The following is a 17,545-nucleotide window of genomic DNA, read 5'->3' as shown; positions in this document are numbered from 1 at the left end:
CATTTACTACTACCAAGGAGACCATTGAGGAGTACAATAAGTAATAGGCATCTCTGCAGTGGAGTACACATGGCCATTGTCCACAACACCAACCACTGTGCACTCGATAGACTAAGGCTTAGTCTCTGAATATATATAATTTGGATAGTAACAAACAAGCCCATTTATATTGAAAAGGAGCCCTAGGGAGACCAGAGATTCAGAACCTGAGGAAATCTAGACTTGCTTTATTTAGGGCTTTAGCACTGCAGAGAGGGCTAGGCAGTAGGGAAATAATGTTGTTCAGGGACTGTGAGACAGACTATGCACTCGACTGTGCACTCCTCAATACTCCCACCTAGAAAACAAGAGTTTCTGTTCCATGTAATTCAGCACTGGAAACTCAAGGAAATAGCTGCTTAACCATGTGAGAAAGATGTAGGTCAGTCCAAATCAAAGATGGCTAGGGAAACCATTGTGCCCCACTTCTAGATTTTAAAAGGACACTGTTACTGTCTGGAATTGCTATGTTTACAATTACAGATTTGTCACTGGTTTGCCATGACAGTGCCTCTGATATAATAACATGGTTTCAGTAACAACTGAGTTCGTGACTGACTAGTTTGGTCAAGAAACTTTCATAAATGTTTTGGTCAGTTTCTTATTTAACAACATACATAAATAAGTGGAGAAGTTCAGCAATGTGCAGTAGTACATATATAAATATCCACCAAATAATGACACAACAAGAACACATTTAAACTTTATCTGCAAAAACGTAAGATTAATACAGAAGAAACACAGGGGGAAATTCGTGTTGTGTCATTATTTTGTAGATGTCTTATGTATATAATGTTACAGATGGGGATGCAAAACAAATACTAGTAATCCAATGACATTAGGTTTCCTTGTCACATAGACCTAGGATAAAGTAGATGAGATTGTGTCTGTCTACAACTCACATGCATGGCCTCTAGCGGACAGTTTCAAACATCACCAGGTAAACTAATACTGATGTCTAAGTTCCATTTGATACCATTCTGTTCTGGTAAACAACACATTCTTGATAGTATTCAGGCAGATCCTGTCTATCATGGACAATCACAGGATCTATTTTTTAAGCAGAGCAACACATTCCTGAGACCAAAGTCATTTGATCTAATGTGAGAGATATCTTACAACCTGATAGAATTTCAGTGTTTTATTTGACTGATTTACATACGCTATAACTTCTGGTTAATTTTCACTGCTGAGACAGACTGTCGAAATGTGTTTTGGTTCTTGACACTATTTGTTATTTGTAAAACTTAGAAATCATGTGTAACCTTCTGGCAAATTTCATAAAGTCTTTGTAAAACCTGTTAAAATATTATTAACATAACGTATATGGAAACATAACAAATTCATATGCATCATCATTATTGATTTTCTAACATAGGCACTTGGCAAAATTTGATAGCCTAACATTTCAATTTGGATTTTGAAGATTGCTGTTTCATACACATTATAGACTAGACAGTTTGTTCTTCTTGCACATTCTCAGTAAGCTGCCACTTGTCCATCTGCTCTAGGATCCGATCCAGACCACAATGCATTGTTGCTTTGTCCACTTCCTGACTGCCACCAGTTGCCACGGGTGATAACCTGACCTCTTCCAAACTTTGACCGGGCATGACCTTGGACTGGTCCTCCTATTGGATGACCCATATTCTTGAGTTTCTCCAGGGTTTCCTCCGATATTCCATCTTCCATGTCTATGATTGGTGACAGTCTAAATAGGAGATATAAATAGGTGGCAGTCTGAATAGGAGATCTAAATAAAGGTGGCAGTCTGAACAGGAGATATATATAGGTGGCAGTCTGAATAGGAGATATAAATAGAGGTGGCAGTCTGAACAGGAGATATAAATAGGTGGCAGTCTGAATAGGAGATATAAATAGAGGTGGCAGTCTGAACAGGAGATATATATATATATATGTGTGGCAGTCTGAATAGGAGCTATAAAAAGGTGGCAGTCTGAACAGGAGATATAAATAGAGGTGGCAGTCTGAATAGGAGATATAAATAGAGATAGCAGTCTGAATAGGAGCTATATATAGGTGGCAGTCTGAATAGGAGATATAAATAGAGGTGGCAGTCTGAACAGAGATATAAATAGAAGTGGCAGTCTGAATAGCAGATATAAATAGAGGTGGCAGTCTGAATAGGAGATATAAATAGAGGTGGCAGTCTGAACAGGAGATATAAATGGAGGTGGCAGTCTGAACAGGAGATATATATAGGTGGCAGTCTGAATAGAAGATATAAATAGAGGTGGCAGTCTGAACAGGAGATATATATAGGTGGCAGTCTGAATAGGAGCTATAAATAGAAGGGGCAGTCTGAATAGGAGCTATAAATAGAGGTGGCAGTCTGAATAGGAGATATATATATAGGTGGCAGTCTGAATAGGAGCTATAAATAGAAGGGGCAGTCTGAATAGGAGCTATATAGAGAGAGGTGACAGTCTACGACAGATTCAAGAGAATGCTAAAGAAGCCACTAAGGGAGGTAACTCTGATCACCGCTCAATTACAGAACTATTTATCAATTGACACCCACATGTCCCAGGATATGCCTCTAGTGTTCACCTACCCGTATCCTCCTCCGATGACAAAGCGGGGTTGGTCCAGGGCCTCCTGTGGGTCCATGTGGAACTCCAGCATGTTGAGAAGCACCTGCACATGTCCTTGAGGCTGCATGTAGCCGCCCATCACACCCAGGGTGCACAGCAGCTCACCTGGAACACAGGTAATCAAGTTACAACACAGGTTAAATAGCTGCATTAAGTACATTAATGTAATCCAATATGGTTGCCTGGGTGGCCATATTGGATGACAGACCATCACCAGTCAGAAGAGAAGACAATGGCATTACCTTCAGTGCATTATGCAGATTCAGTAGCGATGCGACAGAATCAGAGAGGAAGTGGTTCTGCATTTTTCTGGCTACTAGTTTTGTTCTCTGCACTTGTACTCACTTGTACTGTTCCATACAACAGTTGATGTCTTCACACTTGTATTGTACAACACACCTGTGTGTATCTACATGGTTGTTTTGTACACACAATGATACACCACGATCAAGGTATAACACACACATTTCCTGGTTCTACTCATTGTTCTACACACGTGTGTAATACTACACACATGTCTGTATTTGCAAACTTGTATTGTTCTAGACACCTGAGTGGTTCTACACAAAAATACTGATCTGCTCAGTTATGGTTCTACACACTGGTACTATTCTGCTCCGTCATGGATCTACATGATCAACTCTCCTACACACCTGTGTCATTCTACACACCTGCATCATTCTGCACACCTGTGTGTTTGTACCTACCAGTGTCCGGTGACGTCACCATGGACGGGATGATAGTGTGGTATGGTCTCTTCCCTCCGGCTATACAGTTGGGATGCGTGGGGTCCAGGGAAAATCCTGCTCCACGGTTCTGCAAATATAACACTGCAGCTAGACTCTGTTGCAACATAGACTCTCATGGTAGTCTGGGGTAGATCAGGTCATCTATACCCTTACTGGCTGACAAGGATTTGATGATCAGGTTCAGGGACTTGGATGTCGGTTGTTTGTTGTTCAGTGTGAGTCCTTACTTTTCCAACTACCGTATATTACCGTCTATAAGCCGAATGTTGTGGACCCAAAAATATGTTTGTAGAAGGGTGTCGTCTTATCTATGAGATACAATTTCACGGAAATATTTTTTAGCTCGCCAGTGCCCTGCCAGGACAATGTTACAGGTTACCGGTACATCTGCCAGGATGTTTGCCACGATTACAGCGTTTATGTTGAGAATGATGAATAAAATACATATTAACCTGTACGTTTTCATTATTTCAACATATTATTACATATTAGTCATTATGACATTTATCGTACAATCAGCTGTGATCATGTTTCCCGGCGATCAAGTTCAAACAGGCACAATAATATAGCGGATGAATTCTGGCACAGTCATCAGTAATATATAATACAGAATACAATTATTTAACCCACAGAAATATATCCTACCATTGTGTAATTTTAATTACAGTTTTTAATATATAAAATTGGTTTGTACATCATCCCGACAACCAGTGGTTGACATAGTGAGCAACAGTCCAAGCTCTCTGGGTACAAGGACAAACTTTCGAACAAGTCACTGAGTCTTATCACCAGACATTTTTAATTCCTATTCTGTCCAAATTAAAGTTTCTGGGGACAAATTCTAAACTGGAATCCAGAATAACAGAAAGTGTTCTTTGTGTCGTGCCTAAAACTTAAAGCTAAAACTTAGAGACTCAATATAAACCTAGAAATGCTACAATCCCTCATTTGAACTGACCTTTGTACTACAAAGCATCCTTAAACTGTAACGTAAATAGATGTTAAAGACTGCAGGGTCCACTTCCAGAGAACACATGTACTACTGGTACGGTTTAAGTCGCTGTAGATGGTGTTTGATGTGACAGTGCTGTTACAACACCTACCTGTAGTGTGAAGCCACACCCTTCAGGGACTAATCCAGTGCCAAAGCCAATGTAGTTGCTGTTGATGAAGGAGCAAGCATTGCCGTCACAGTCAACAGCGGTGAAGTACACAGTGTCACTGCCGGTGGTTGGGCTACCCCGCTCTATATCAGCCATAGCCCTGGCAACAGGAACCATTCAGTTATATACAGTATTTTACATCAATTCTCGATCTCTGAAGATCCGGGTTAGAATTGGTCTTCAGTAACCCATGATTGTCATAAGAGGCGGCTAAGGGGATCGGGGTGGTCAGGCTCGCTGACTTGGTTGACACATGTCATCATTATGAGCATCGTTCTACACAATTGGGATACAATGACATGTGTCAACCAAGTCAGTGAGCCTGACCACCAGGCACTTAAGTAAGAATTTACTAGCACCAGGCCGACGAAACTTACAACCAATCACATATCACAAGGTGGCTAATTCTGCACATTGAATTGTGACACCTCTGACCATCTGATACTGCAGCAATCTTGAGACAAATCATCGGTGCCTGAACACTTCAATGACATTTGTAACAGTATGATGATTTCCTATCCTTGGCCAGACATGGAATTCTTGCAATGCCATACCTAGTTTCACTAATAAGTTGTCTCCTCTTGCCTGCATACTGCTTGCTGATCATCTCCTGTATGGGGACACTGACCTTGGAGGGGTCGGCACAGTACCACTGGGTGTCGGCAAAACTCAGCCTTAGGGCCTCGATAAGGAGGTGAAGGTACTCAGCAGAGTTATGTCCCTTGCCTATCAAACCAGGTAAAGAAGGGAACTTTCAATGGATGAGTGCATAAAACAATGATTCTTCAAACATCTGTTTCTGCTACACCCACAACCCTCATACAACTGGGCATACACTTCCATTATCCTACATCTGAGCATTTCAGTTGTTTAGAGAACCTTTGGTTGGTTGTTTAATTGTCAACCCAAGCACGTAAATGAGTTTATTCGTTTGGAATGATCGCTTTAAGGGGTCCTCAAATTCTGGCCAGAATAGTCTCCGCTTAACCCAACAGACCTGATGGAAATTATATATTTGTTCATGATAATGTGTTACATGGTGATTAGCAAGCCCCAAGTGTTGCTCGTGTTATCAACCACTTGTTTGCTTGGCTTAATTATGATTACTTATGCTGCATACAGGTGGAGGGGTGACTCAGCATAAATGAACATTCACTGACTGACTTACTTTTAAGATCAAAGCCCTCCAGTATATTGAGAGCCATCAGAGCCACTATTCCCTGACCACTGGGAGGTATCTCCCACACCCGACACCCTCGATAGTCAACACTGATTGGCTCCTCGAAGGTGGTCACATGGCTCTTCAGGTCATCTAGGGTCATAGCTCCCCCATGTTGTTGGATGACATCAACCAAAGACTGAGCCACTCGTCCTTCATAGTAGCCTTTCTTTCCATCAGCAGCTACGGCCTGAGAAGATGAGTACACAAGATTTAGGCATTTGCAGATTTCAGAACTACTGGCTTCTGATTCTCCAGCTTTAAAGCAGAACAGACAGAAAAGCTGAAAGTATCTGCAAAGTTTTACAGGCCCTAAAACCTCACGTCAGTATTCCTGGTAAGAAAAGGGACCAAATACAACCAGTAGAAAGAACAAGTATGTGGCGATCATGTACAGTAGAACACGGATATAACGAACTCCAAGGGACCAAGAAATTTAGTTCGCTATATCCGTTGTTCGTTATTCACATTTGACCGCCATCTTGGATTGTAGAGATGTAGACATTCACAGACATTACCTATATCATGTTGATAAATATGAAGTTTATTTTTATAATAAAATTGCAATAATACAACTACAACTTAAATAAATTTATTTCTTAATGAAAATGCAAGCTTACATTTATAATGTCCAACAAGATTGATGTATACTGTACCGTTAAGTGGCTGAGCTGACACTGAGTGAGTTCGCTAATCACGTCGTTAATTTGGTCTTGGGGGTAGTAAATCAGTTCGCTATAGCCGTTAATTCGCTACTCACGAGTTCGTTATTCACGTATAATTTTAATGATATTATAAAGGACTGTTGACGGGACTTTTAAACTTGTTCGCTATATCCGTTTGTACGCTATATCCGTGTTCGCTATAACCATATTCTACTGTATTTGCAATATGTAATGTGGCTTAGTGTGTAGATTCACAGCTTGCTGACCTTGCAATCATTGCTGACCTCAAACTCTATACTGTCCCTTCACCCACTTCTTACCCTTCACTTCCCCACATGGGCACAATGTGTTAAGTCCATTTCTGGTGTCCCCCACCGTGATATTGCTGGAATATTGCTAAAAGCGGCGTAAAACTAAAACTCAGTCAGTCAGTCTTACCCTTCACTCAATGGTGTCCCTTCACCTACTGCTTACCCTTCACTCAGTGCTGTCCCTTCACCCACTGCTTACCCTTCACTCAGAGTTGTTCCTGCGCCCACTGCTTACCCTCCACTCAATACTGACCCTGCACCCACTGCTTACCCTTCACTCAGAGTTGTTCCTGCGCCCACTGCTTACCTTCCACTCAATACTGACCCTGCACCCACTGCTTACCTTCCACTCAATACTGACCCTGCACCCACTGCTTACCCTTCACTCAATACTGACCCTGCACCCACTGCTTACCCTTCACTCAATACTGACCCTGCACCCACTGCTTACCCTTCACTCAATACTAACCCTGCACCCACTGCTTACCCTTCACTCAATACTGACCCTGCACCCACTGCTTACCTTCCACTCAATACTGACCCTGCACTCACTGCTTACCTTCGACTCAATACTGACCCTGCACCTACTGCTTACCCTTCACTCAATACTGACCCTGCACCCGCTGCTTACCCTTCACTCAATACTGACCCTGCACCCACTGCTTACCTTCCACTCAATACTGACCCTGCACCCACTGCTTACCCTTCACTCAATACTAACCCTGCACCCACTGCTTACCCTTCACTCAATACTGACCCTGCACCCACTGCTTACCTTCCACTCAATACTGACCCTGCACTCACTGCTTACCTTCGACTCAATACTGACCCTGCACCTACTGCTTACCCTTCACTCAATACTGACCCTGCACCCGCTGCTTACCCTTCACTCAATACTGACCCTGCTCCCACTGCTTACCTTCCACTCAATACTGACCCTGCACCCACTGCTTACCCTTCACTCAGAGTTGTTCTTGCGCCCACTGCTTACCCTCCACTCAATGCTTACCCTTCACTCAATGCTGTCCCTTCACTCAATGCTGACTCTGCGCCCACAGCTTACCCTTCACTCAGTGCTGACCCTGCACCCGCTTCTTACCCTTCACTCAGTGCTGTCCCTCCACCCACTGCTTACCCTCCACTCAATACTGACCCTGCACCCACTGCTTACCCTTCACTCAATGGTGTCCCTTCACCCACTGCTTACCCCTCACTCAGTGCTGTCCCTTCACCCACTGCTTACCCCTCACTCAGTACTGACCCCGTATCTACTGCTTACCCTTCACTCAGTACTGACCCTGCACCCACTGCTTACCCTTCACTCTATGCTGTCCCTTCACTCACTGCTTACCCCTCACTCAGTGCTGTCCCTTCACCCACTGCTTACCCCTCACTCAGTGCTGACCCTGCCCCCACTGCTTACCCTTCACTCAATGCTGACCCTGCATCCACTGCTTACCCTTCACTCAATGCTGATCCTGCATCCGCTGCTTACCCTTCACTCAATACTAACCCTGCCCCGACTGCTGTCCCTTCACTCAATGCTGACCCTGCACCCGCTGCTTACCCTTCACTCAATACTAACCCTGCCCCGACTGCTGTCCCTTCACTCAATGCTGATCCTGTATCCGCTGCTTACCCTTCACTCAATTCTGACCCTGCATCCACCTCTTGTTAAGGTACCATGAAGATCGGTAAGAGGTGATTTATGGGATTAAGTGTTGCTGATTGGTTGACAAATGCCATATCCTAATTTTTAGGCAAATGATCATGCTGTTGATCACTGGACTGTCTGGTCCAGACTAGATTATTTACACTCCACTGCCATATAGCTTGAATATTACTGAGTGTTGCGTTAAAAAACAAATGAACCAAACCATGCTTGCCAATGAAGATTACGTGTTTGCAATTTGTGATTGTCTAGGGTTGCCTGGTCCAGACTCGTGTATCTACAGATCAGGGTGAAACGACTTTAGTATTGCTTATAGCAGCATAAAACAACTTTCATTCACCCAGTCATACCCTGAATGTCTTGGCTAAGTTTGGCATCTTCATGAGGTCGCCATGTTTTGGAGCTTCACCATTCAAAAGCAGATCACTGCCATGTTTGTTGGAGGGATCAGTTAGGAGATGGGAACCTGAAGAATGATGACATCATTTCAGTCTAGTGTCCGTTTGATTTCATTTGTGACCAATGAATTGCTCACTAACACAAAATCTAATAAATGCAACAAAACCAAATTTTGCACTCCACATGAAATTGACAGATACAGGAATAAAAAAGTTGTTTAACAAGTGATCAATATTTTGTTGTCACTTTTCGCTATTTCTTATGAGGGGGGACCACTTGCTGGTAGAACAGCCAGGTAATCAACAAGCGTGTGTAGTGAAATTTCAGTTTCACATGTGGAACTCGCATACCCATCTGATCTACCAGCAAGTGGTCTCAGTGGTCCAGTTATATGGCGGTTGTCTGTCAATTATCTGGATCTTCACGCCTGGTGAGTGAGTGAGTGAGTGAGTGAGTGAGTGAGTCTGGAACAGACAATCCAGTGATCAACAGCATGAGCATCGATCTGCGTAATTGGGAACCGATGACATGTGTCAACCAAGTCAGCGAGCCTGACCACCCGATCCCGTTAGTCGCCTCTTACGACAAGCATGGGTTACTGAAGACCTATTCTACCCCGGATCTTCACGGGTCGCCCATGTATCAGATCATTAAAGCTATTCTGTACAGATCGTGAGCTGTATTGCAGTTGAAAACTCACTCCACAATTTTCAAGCTAGACAATTAAACAATATAACAGCTGTTCAACAATCAATAATACATGACATGTCTCAGTAGTTGTATATTCTTTTTCCATTGAAGTTACCAACTGTTACAATATATTATTCACAAAATACAAGTATAAAATAATAGTTGTTTTCAAAGATAATGATTCTTCTTCTTACCTTTGTTCCAGAAGTATGCTGTACACTTCTGTACTGGGAATCCATTCTCTGCCAGGTCAATGGCTGGTGCCAGGATTTGTGTCATCGTCAGCTTGAAGCCGATGTCAGAGCATGTAGTTTGTTATGGTACAATACAGCAAGTGCCTGTACAGACTTTCAGTACAGTTCATTATCTGTCGGTTCACATCGTTTAAAGCATTAGGACTCACAAGACATAAATGTTATGTTTACCTGACCCAAGTACGTCAAGTTCTATGTGTCATAATGGCATGAAACAAATAAAATATCATCAGCTACACTGATCACAGGATACTTGAAAAGAGAGGATGTGATTTGTGAACATTTTACTGAAAATGTTTGATACATTTTTGAGCAGACGAACATGTCCTTCCAGTCCTATTTGTGTGTGCAAAGGGTCGACCTTGTTTGGCTCTGGTTGGTCAACAGTCTAAGCTCACCTAATCTATATAGTTCATCACAAAAAGTCTTAACAATTCTGTAAAACCTCCCAATATCAGATATGTGCTTATTGTTTGATTATCAATAGGTTTTTGTGACAATTACTGTGATCAATATTCAGGTTCAATTACAGGCGACCATATCGGTACCATATTTCACTTATCTCATACTGGCAAAACGTCTGTACAAAATATTGTACCTTCTGTGTCAGTTCCTATAAGGGAGAGTTATCTACCTTGCCGCTGCCAAATTTCTCCACTGTGTCAACCCATGCTGCTGCAGCTCCAGGAACAGTAACAGCATGTGCGTGAGTAACCGGGAAACGATGATCTTTGCTGTACCCTTCACCTTTCAAACGGTCCACAGTCAAGGCTGATGGTGCACGCCCACTGCAGATATAATCAGTAAGGGTGAAGGGTTTGGTTTGTTGTTTTACACCGTGCTCAGTAATATTCCAGCTATATGGCGGAGGTCTGTAAATAATCGAGTCTTGACCAGACAATCCAGTGATCAACAGCATGAGCATCGATCTGCGCAACTGGGACATGATGGCATGTGTCAACCAAGTCAGCGAGCCTGACCACCCGATCCCGTTAGTCGCCTCTAATGACAATCATGGGTTACTGAAGACCAATTCTAACCCAGATCTTCACAGGTTTTAAGGGTGAAAACACTGAAACCCTGACACAATTTATGGTAATATGTGATGGGTCGAACTACGATATTCAGCTGCAAAATTTGTTTAGCTGCTGAACTGATACAATGTATTTTCTGAAAAAAACATGTCCTTCAGAATCATTCAATTTGAGCAGATAGCTAATGAAGTGATAAACTTTATTGTCTTGTCTGACAAAACTGTTAACGTACCTGCCATTCAAACCTTTCACTGTTTTTGATCTGGCGTCATAGAAGAGACAAAATGCATCTCCACCAATTCCAGTTGAGCTTGGCTCAGTCACATTCAGGGCTGCTGCCATGGCAACGGCTGCATCAGCAGCATTTCCACCCGACTTCAGTACATCTGAAATACAACTCTGTAACTATAGCAACAATAAAGTCATTAGTTTCTGGTCATATTTATACCTGGGTTACCCTGCAAATATTCAGATGCAGGAATCTAGGGTTAATCTGATACAGAGTTGGCCCCAAGCAAAACGACATAGTCTTGTTGATATTTGTCATTCACTGATAACATGCCAAAAATACATGAGGAAGAAGCTTTAATGCCTAGTTTTACATCTTTGTATTGGATTCAGTTGCCTATGGCATTTAGTTTGGCCAACTGAGAATCCTAGATAAACCTATGAAGTTCGTATAATTTGTCACAAAGACAGACTGAATACATACAAATACTTTATGACTGATATCAGTGATGTAAATGATCATGAAAGATCCTAGCTGAGAGCCGCGATGCGGTCCTATACAGTCAAGACATGACCCTGCATCATGTCTTGACTGTATAGGACCGCATCGCGGCTCTAGGCTAGAAAGATCCCTGTATGTTACGATATAAACATTGTAATTTAAGTAAGTAAAGAAATGAATAAATAAATGAAAAAATGAAGCTTTGCATGAGGTAAATATAAAGTAATTCTTAAAGGAACCCTCAAATGACTTAATTTTAGAGTTGAAGTGGTGATAAACTCGAGCGTAGCCTTCTAGAGCTGAGACAGGAGTCTGAATAGAAGCCCAGGCACTGTGTTAATACATACAGTTCTGCATACGAGACCGACATTTGATACATCAGTTACGTTAGGATTTTACATTCTCTTCAGTCACTAGCACATCGTGGTATCAGTGACCTCAGGTGGTAGGGTGAGTAAGACTTTACAAAGGTGAAGGTGTAAGTCTCATAAAAACTAACACTTTATGAAGTGACCGTTTGGCCTGTTTACATATCTAGCACCGTTACCTCGCCCGATCTGTGATGCTAAGGGCTGGCTGCTCGCCACACTTCCATGTTTGCTGACAACACACGATCTACGGGACTGGAACTTCAGCTCGTTGTCACCCATCTTGCGATAGCGTCCTCAATGTCGGTCAGGGACGACTGGATGAGTTCTGCAGGTGGATGGCACGTCAATTGCCCTGTCATATTTAACATAGCACACGTTGCCAAGGGACGTCACTCTCAAAACTGGTGTTTAGTTACGCCGCTCGTCGTAAGATGCTGTGAGCGCGGTCGTCTGCGGTGAACAATGGCTTGTTGGCATATGGCTTCATTTTATGATAGTCATATTTATAGCGTTATGGCTTACTTGATAACCGAGGGCACGTACTGAATTATTTGAGAGTACAACAGGGTACATATTATACAACATTACTTCCTCAGCGAGGTGAACAATGCCCATATGGCCTCATTTTATGGCATTGTGTAATCATCATTTTATTATGATGATATTTATAGAGGATACTAAACGGCCTTAGGTGTAATACGATTTTTATTAAACGAGTTAATGATTTGGTATTGATACTAAATCTTTCACGAGTTTAATAAAAATGGTATTTCACGGAAGCGAGTTTAGTATTCTGTTTATTAATCTCCAACATAAATTGATAGAAACTGCCTACAGTGTGATGACTCCCAGTTTTCCACGAGTCCAGCCAGGTCTAATACCATTGTGACAGAGGTATTAGCATTGTGACGTCATAACTGTAAACCATTATGACGTCATTCGTCCGGCATCACGCGATGTTATAACACAATGTGTAATAACATTGAAGAATTATTAAACAGGGATATCTTCAACGGGTTAGTAATAAATAGATATATGGTACACTTGATAAACGAGGACACGTACTAAATTATTTGAGAGTACAGCGAGGGACATATTATACAGCATTAGTGTTAGCTTGGTGTTCCTTTAACGGGTAGGGGGGTAGTCTGGTAGTTAAAGCGTTCGCTCGTCACGCTAAACACCGGGTTCGATTCCCTACATGGGTACAATATGTGAAGCCCATTTTCTGGTGCCCCCCGCCGTGATATTGCTGGAATATTGCTAAAACCATACTCACTCCTTTAACGGTTCAGGTAAAATGTCCATGAGTAGTGAAAAGGCGATAGTCGAGAGCCGCGATGCGGTCATATACAGTCAAGACCTGACTCTTCATCGCTGCTCCCGGCAAAGAAAAAAACAAACACACACACGTGAATCATTCGCCAAATTGTGATATGCTAGTTAGATTGCGGCTTTGACATATAAAGCATTAAAGAGCCTGCGCATATGTTTGGGGGAATGGCATCCAAATTGTTAAATAAATTGTTCCTTTTACTCCATTTTATTTTGGGGCGGTGGGGTAGCCTAGTGGTTAAGGCGTACTCCCGTCGCGCTGAAGACCCGGGTTCGATTTCCCACATGGGCACAATGCGTGAAGCTCATTTCTGGTGTTCCCCGCCGTGATATTGCTGGAATATTGCTAAAAGCGGCGTAAAGCTACACTCACTCACTCCATTTCATTTATGAAGTTGATTTTCACAATTTTAGTTGAAAGATTAATATAGTTAACTTCAAAGTGAATGTACATATATGTTGTGCACACTTGGGATCAACAGTATTGACAGGTCGAGATCCAAAGGAAAGGCTATAACAAGTACCTCACACTTGCTAAGACGTCATTTCTGCTATGACGTCAATAATACGTCAGCAATAATAGGACGTACCGTCATCTGCACTGACGTCATAATACAATACCACAAAATGATAATATGTCAACAATGATGCATGCATTTTATCAACCGAATGCAGTAGGGTGCATTTGTGTTTCATTTTGATTTATATAATCTCAAACAATTTGAACTGAATTATGAATCTGAATTGTGTATTTGAGTTTGTTATGAAGTACAAATCATAAAAGAAAAATGATTATTCCAATACATGATTTTCCAACTGATGAAGTCATGCATAATTCAAACCATGTACATGTACACTTAACTACGTTCATACCAATCACACCTGTAAAGATGTATTCAGAGGCCGATACATTACTATATTTTACAACTGCTTCTTTGATTAGTAGACTAAGTTAAAGTTGGTCTTTTGCTTCATCTTAAATAGGCACACTCCGAGACATCCAAACCGCATCTAATCAGTGCCAAGGGTGATGTATAGCAGCAGAAAATGCAAACTATAAACGTCTAGTCAGGTTTCTGGTTTAGAAGAGCAAAACGGTTATGAAGAAAACTGAAGTTGTTTACAGAGTTGCTTCCCTTCCACCAGTATGATTCGGTCTCTTGTCCCTCAATATTGTGGCGTTACTTTCTCTTGAAATGTAAGGTATTTCTACCTAATATTCCTAGTTATTTGCAGGTTTTACCAATGCCTTTCGTTTTGTACCAACAATGAGAATTGTTTAAGACAGTTTTTAGAAATATTCTGGCAACATTGCGGCGGGAACACCAGAAACACAGGGGCGTGTAACGGTGAAAACATAAACTGACATCAGTGTACATACTGTCACTGACTGGGCTTAACACTGTAAAGATCCTTTTATATAGTGCTAAGAAGTCGCCAGAGAGTACATACCTTGATAAACTGACATCAGTGTACATACTGTCACTGACTGGGCTTAACACTGTAAAGATCCTTTTATATAGTGCTAAGAAGTCGCCAGAGAGTACATACCTTGATGTCATTTGTTTGCGTTACAAGCCATTATGACCAGAAATAGGCTTCGCGTATCGTGCACACGAAGGGAATCGAACTTGGGTGTGACAAACGAATACTTTAACCGGCCCTGACGGCCTCTGTCCACAGAAATAAAAGGTTATGATTAATGTTGGAGAGCGAACAAAGAAATCATCGTCGCACGAACGAGTCTATTTGCATGGGGAATACCAAACAAGTAAAAATCATAAATATAAATGCGTATTTAAGAAAACATATCAATTTGAATGTAGCGCTTGAAAAAAAGATGTACATTAAAGTTAAAACAGGCCGAGCATATCTTAGCTTTTTTAATGTGTAATTTTGGATGCACCTCAATATGTGGCATACATATGGTTTGGGAAAAAGTGTTTATGACTGATGCCTGTGAAAGGTTATGTGTATTTGTACACGTGTGTGGCTTCTCGCTGCAAGTGCATGACTTCGGCATGGGAATCGTGCCGTTCAACGCTTGATTGTACATTAATGGCGAAGTACTGGCACCAAGGGCGCCAAACCTTTTCCGTTGTTTTAACAAATCTCGACATCATTTAGTTTTAACATTGGTGCAAATATTCTCAACACTTGGCATCCTTTCATTCAGGATATATGCGGTCTTTATATTGAAACGTTTCTCCATCTGTATATCCTGTGTGTTTGCTACGACAAATATTCCTGACTTACTATCTTATGGCTTTACATTAGGCTGTCTAACGTGGATCGGCTCTGGACGTATTCAGTGCATGTGTTTGTTGAGTTTAGAGATTAAATGAGGGTGTAAACTCTCCCACTCAACTCCACCCACCGTGCTGAATCCCGAAAGCTATCGAATTTTGAGTCTATTTGCTAAAACCCGGAAATCACTAAATCAAATCTCAATGCACATATGTGAATTACGCCTACAAAGACATTGATATCGAGCAGAGACAAGAAACAATTGAACACATTCCTTGGCAAAAAAGGGTTCGATTAAAGTTGAATTACTGAAGAAATATGAAAGAAATATACTATATAAAGAACAGTTTTACAAACACCGTTATGTTCAATATGTTGCGTCTGTCTGCGTAACCAAAACCAATGTATCTGTATTCCGCGTAACACACTACTAAGTACCGAATACCCTCATGATGTCACCCTAAATGTAAACTCCGAGAGACTAGGCTGCTCCGTCGACGCACAACTGCTGTTTTAAATGAGTTAGTGGTCGTCAATATTACTTCCAATCGATAAATACGCTCTACCCAAAAGCAAAACAAAAGAACAAACAACCCAAACCCCACACCCACACACACACAAACAAACAAAACAAAAACGAAACAAAACAAAACAAAAAGCACAAACAAGACAACAACAACAACAACAAAAACAACAAAACACCCACAAAATACCCCACAAAAAATCCCTATAGATAAGAACCACGTATAATATTGATGACTGAATTGTCTGGCCAAGACTCGACAATTTGATGGTCGCCGTCATAGAGCCATACAACTGAAATATTACTTAGGTCTGCGTGAAATAAACAAACATCCCCTCCTTAGGAAAAAGAACAAGACAGATCCAAAAAACTAAAATATAAACAACCAACCCTCAAATCCCTCCAAGACACCAAAGCAAAATATAATAGATCAACACGCGGTCTGCACCAGGTATACTTTAAAAAGTATACTCATGGCCACAAAGAAGCGCATTGAAAGGGAAATATGGACTGTAATGCCCAAACGGCAATCTTCTTTCTTACACGACAACTATACTCTGGGCATAATGCTTTCAAGTTTGTCTTTAAAAGTAGGTGTCATGAAATTTAAATGTAAAGCCAGGTATTAGATGTAAGATAGGTGTTGATCCTGGACATCTGACGCAAACATCCGAAGCAGGAACGTTTACGTCTTATATATACTTTACGCAACATATCTGATTGGTTGCATGTACCGCATACAACAAGGCAGTAGCCAATAGTTCAATGTTTCACAGTGTGTGATTAGCAGGCTACGGGTACAGGTACCAACAAACCAAAATGTTGACGATCGAGTCCGTAAAGGGCCTCCAAGGTGAACGACAAAAGCACGGGATTAGTCGACTGATCGAACTCAAATTAACACAAATTGCCATCTCCATGTCTAATTGCCACGTGTTGTCCCACCCCATACATTGCCAACAGACGTCAGTGGTGCACACAGCTTCGAACTTAGCTGGGTAATTGTTGGTCACGTGTTGTCCCACCCCTTACATTGCCAACAGACGCCAGTGGTGCACACAGCTTCGAACTTAGCTGGGTAATTGTTGGTCACGTGTTGGATTTTCGGATGAGCTCAGATTCATTTTGCTCTTCCTTTATACACTCGGTCCTGCCTGGCGATGTGGAAACGAAGGTCAGGCCAATATTAGCCCCATGGCAGATTTGGCGGTGAATAGGTTCTGGTGTATTCTGGCATCATCATGTCTCAGATGAGCCTACACTATATTGTGCAATGAAGGGTCACGGTACAGTACTATTGGAACAACGTCCTGAAACCCTTTGGTGTTCCCTTTGCAAGGTGTGTGGACCAACGCTTTGTCTCCAGTATACGACCAAGCCCAAGTTTGTCTGACACGAATCGTCAGTGGCAGAAACGACCATAACGCACTTGAAACTGTATTCTCCATATTGTGGACGCGGATGGCCGTCATTAAACATGTGTTAGTTATTAATGCGGTACTCATCAATATTTTCTTGCTGTTTGGCGA

At 41.8% G+C, this 17,545-nt stretch overlaps 1 protein-coding gene across 1 annotated transcript; it reads right to left on the bottom strand.

Moving 5' to 3' along the window:
* Positions 1–807: 807 nt before the first annotated feature.
* LOC124291749 (glutathione hydrolase-like YwrD proenzyme) lies at positions 808–12,298 on the bottom strand. Its single transcript, XM_046728821.1, has 11 exons — positions 12,088–12,298; positions 11,043–11,196; positions 10,411–10,564; positions 9,717–9,807; positions 8,784–8,899; positions 5,735–5,975; positions 5,121–5,292; positions 4,507–4,666; positions 3,362–3,470; positions 2,615–2,759; positions 808–1,750 (listed from the first exon to the last, which is right to left on the bottom strand). Exons 1-11 carry the CDS (start codon positions 12,188–12,190, stop codon positions 1,519–1,521), a joined length of 1,677 nt encoding a protein of 558 aa, XP_046584777.1. The 5' UTR covers positions 12,191–12,298; the 3' UTR covers positions 808–1,518.
* Between the last annotated feature and the right edge of the window lie 5,247 nt (positions 12,299–17,545).

The sequence above is a fragment of the Haliotis rubra genome, unplaced genomic scaffold (assembly GCF_003918875.1).
Source record: "Haliotis rubra isolate DU_JTF1 unplaced genomic scaffold, ASM391887v1 Scf5, whole genome shotgun sequence".
NCBI classification, from domain to species: Eukaryota; Metazoa; Mollusca; class Gastropoda; order Lepetellida; family Haliotidae; genus Haliotis; species Haliotis rubra.
Note: the sequence above shows the minus strand (reverse complement) of the source record. Positions and strands in the feature narration are given on the sequence as shown.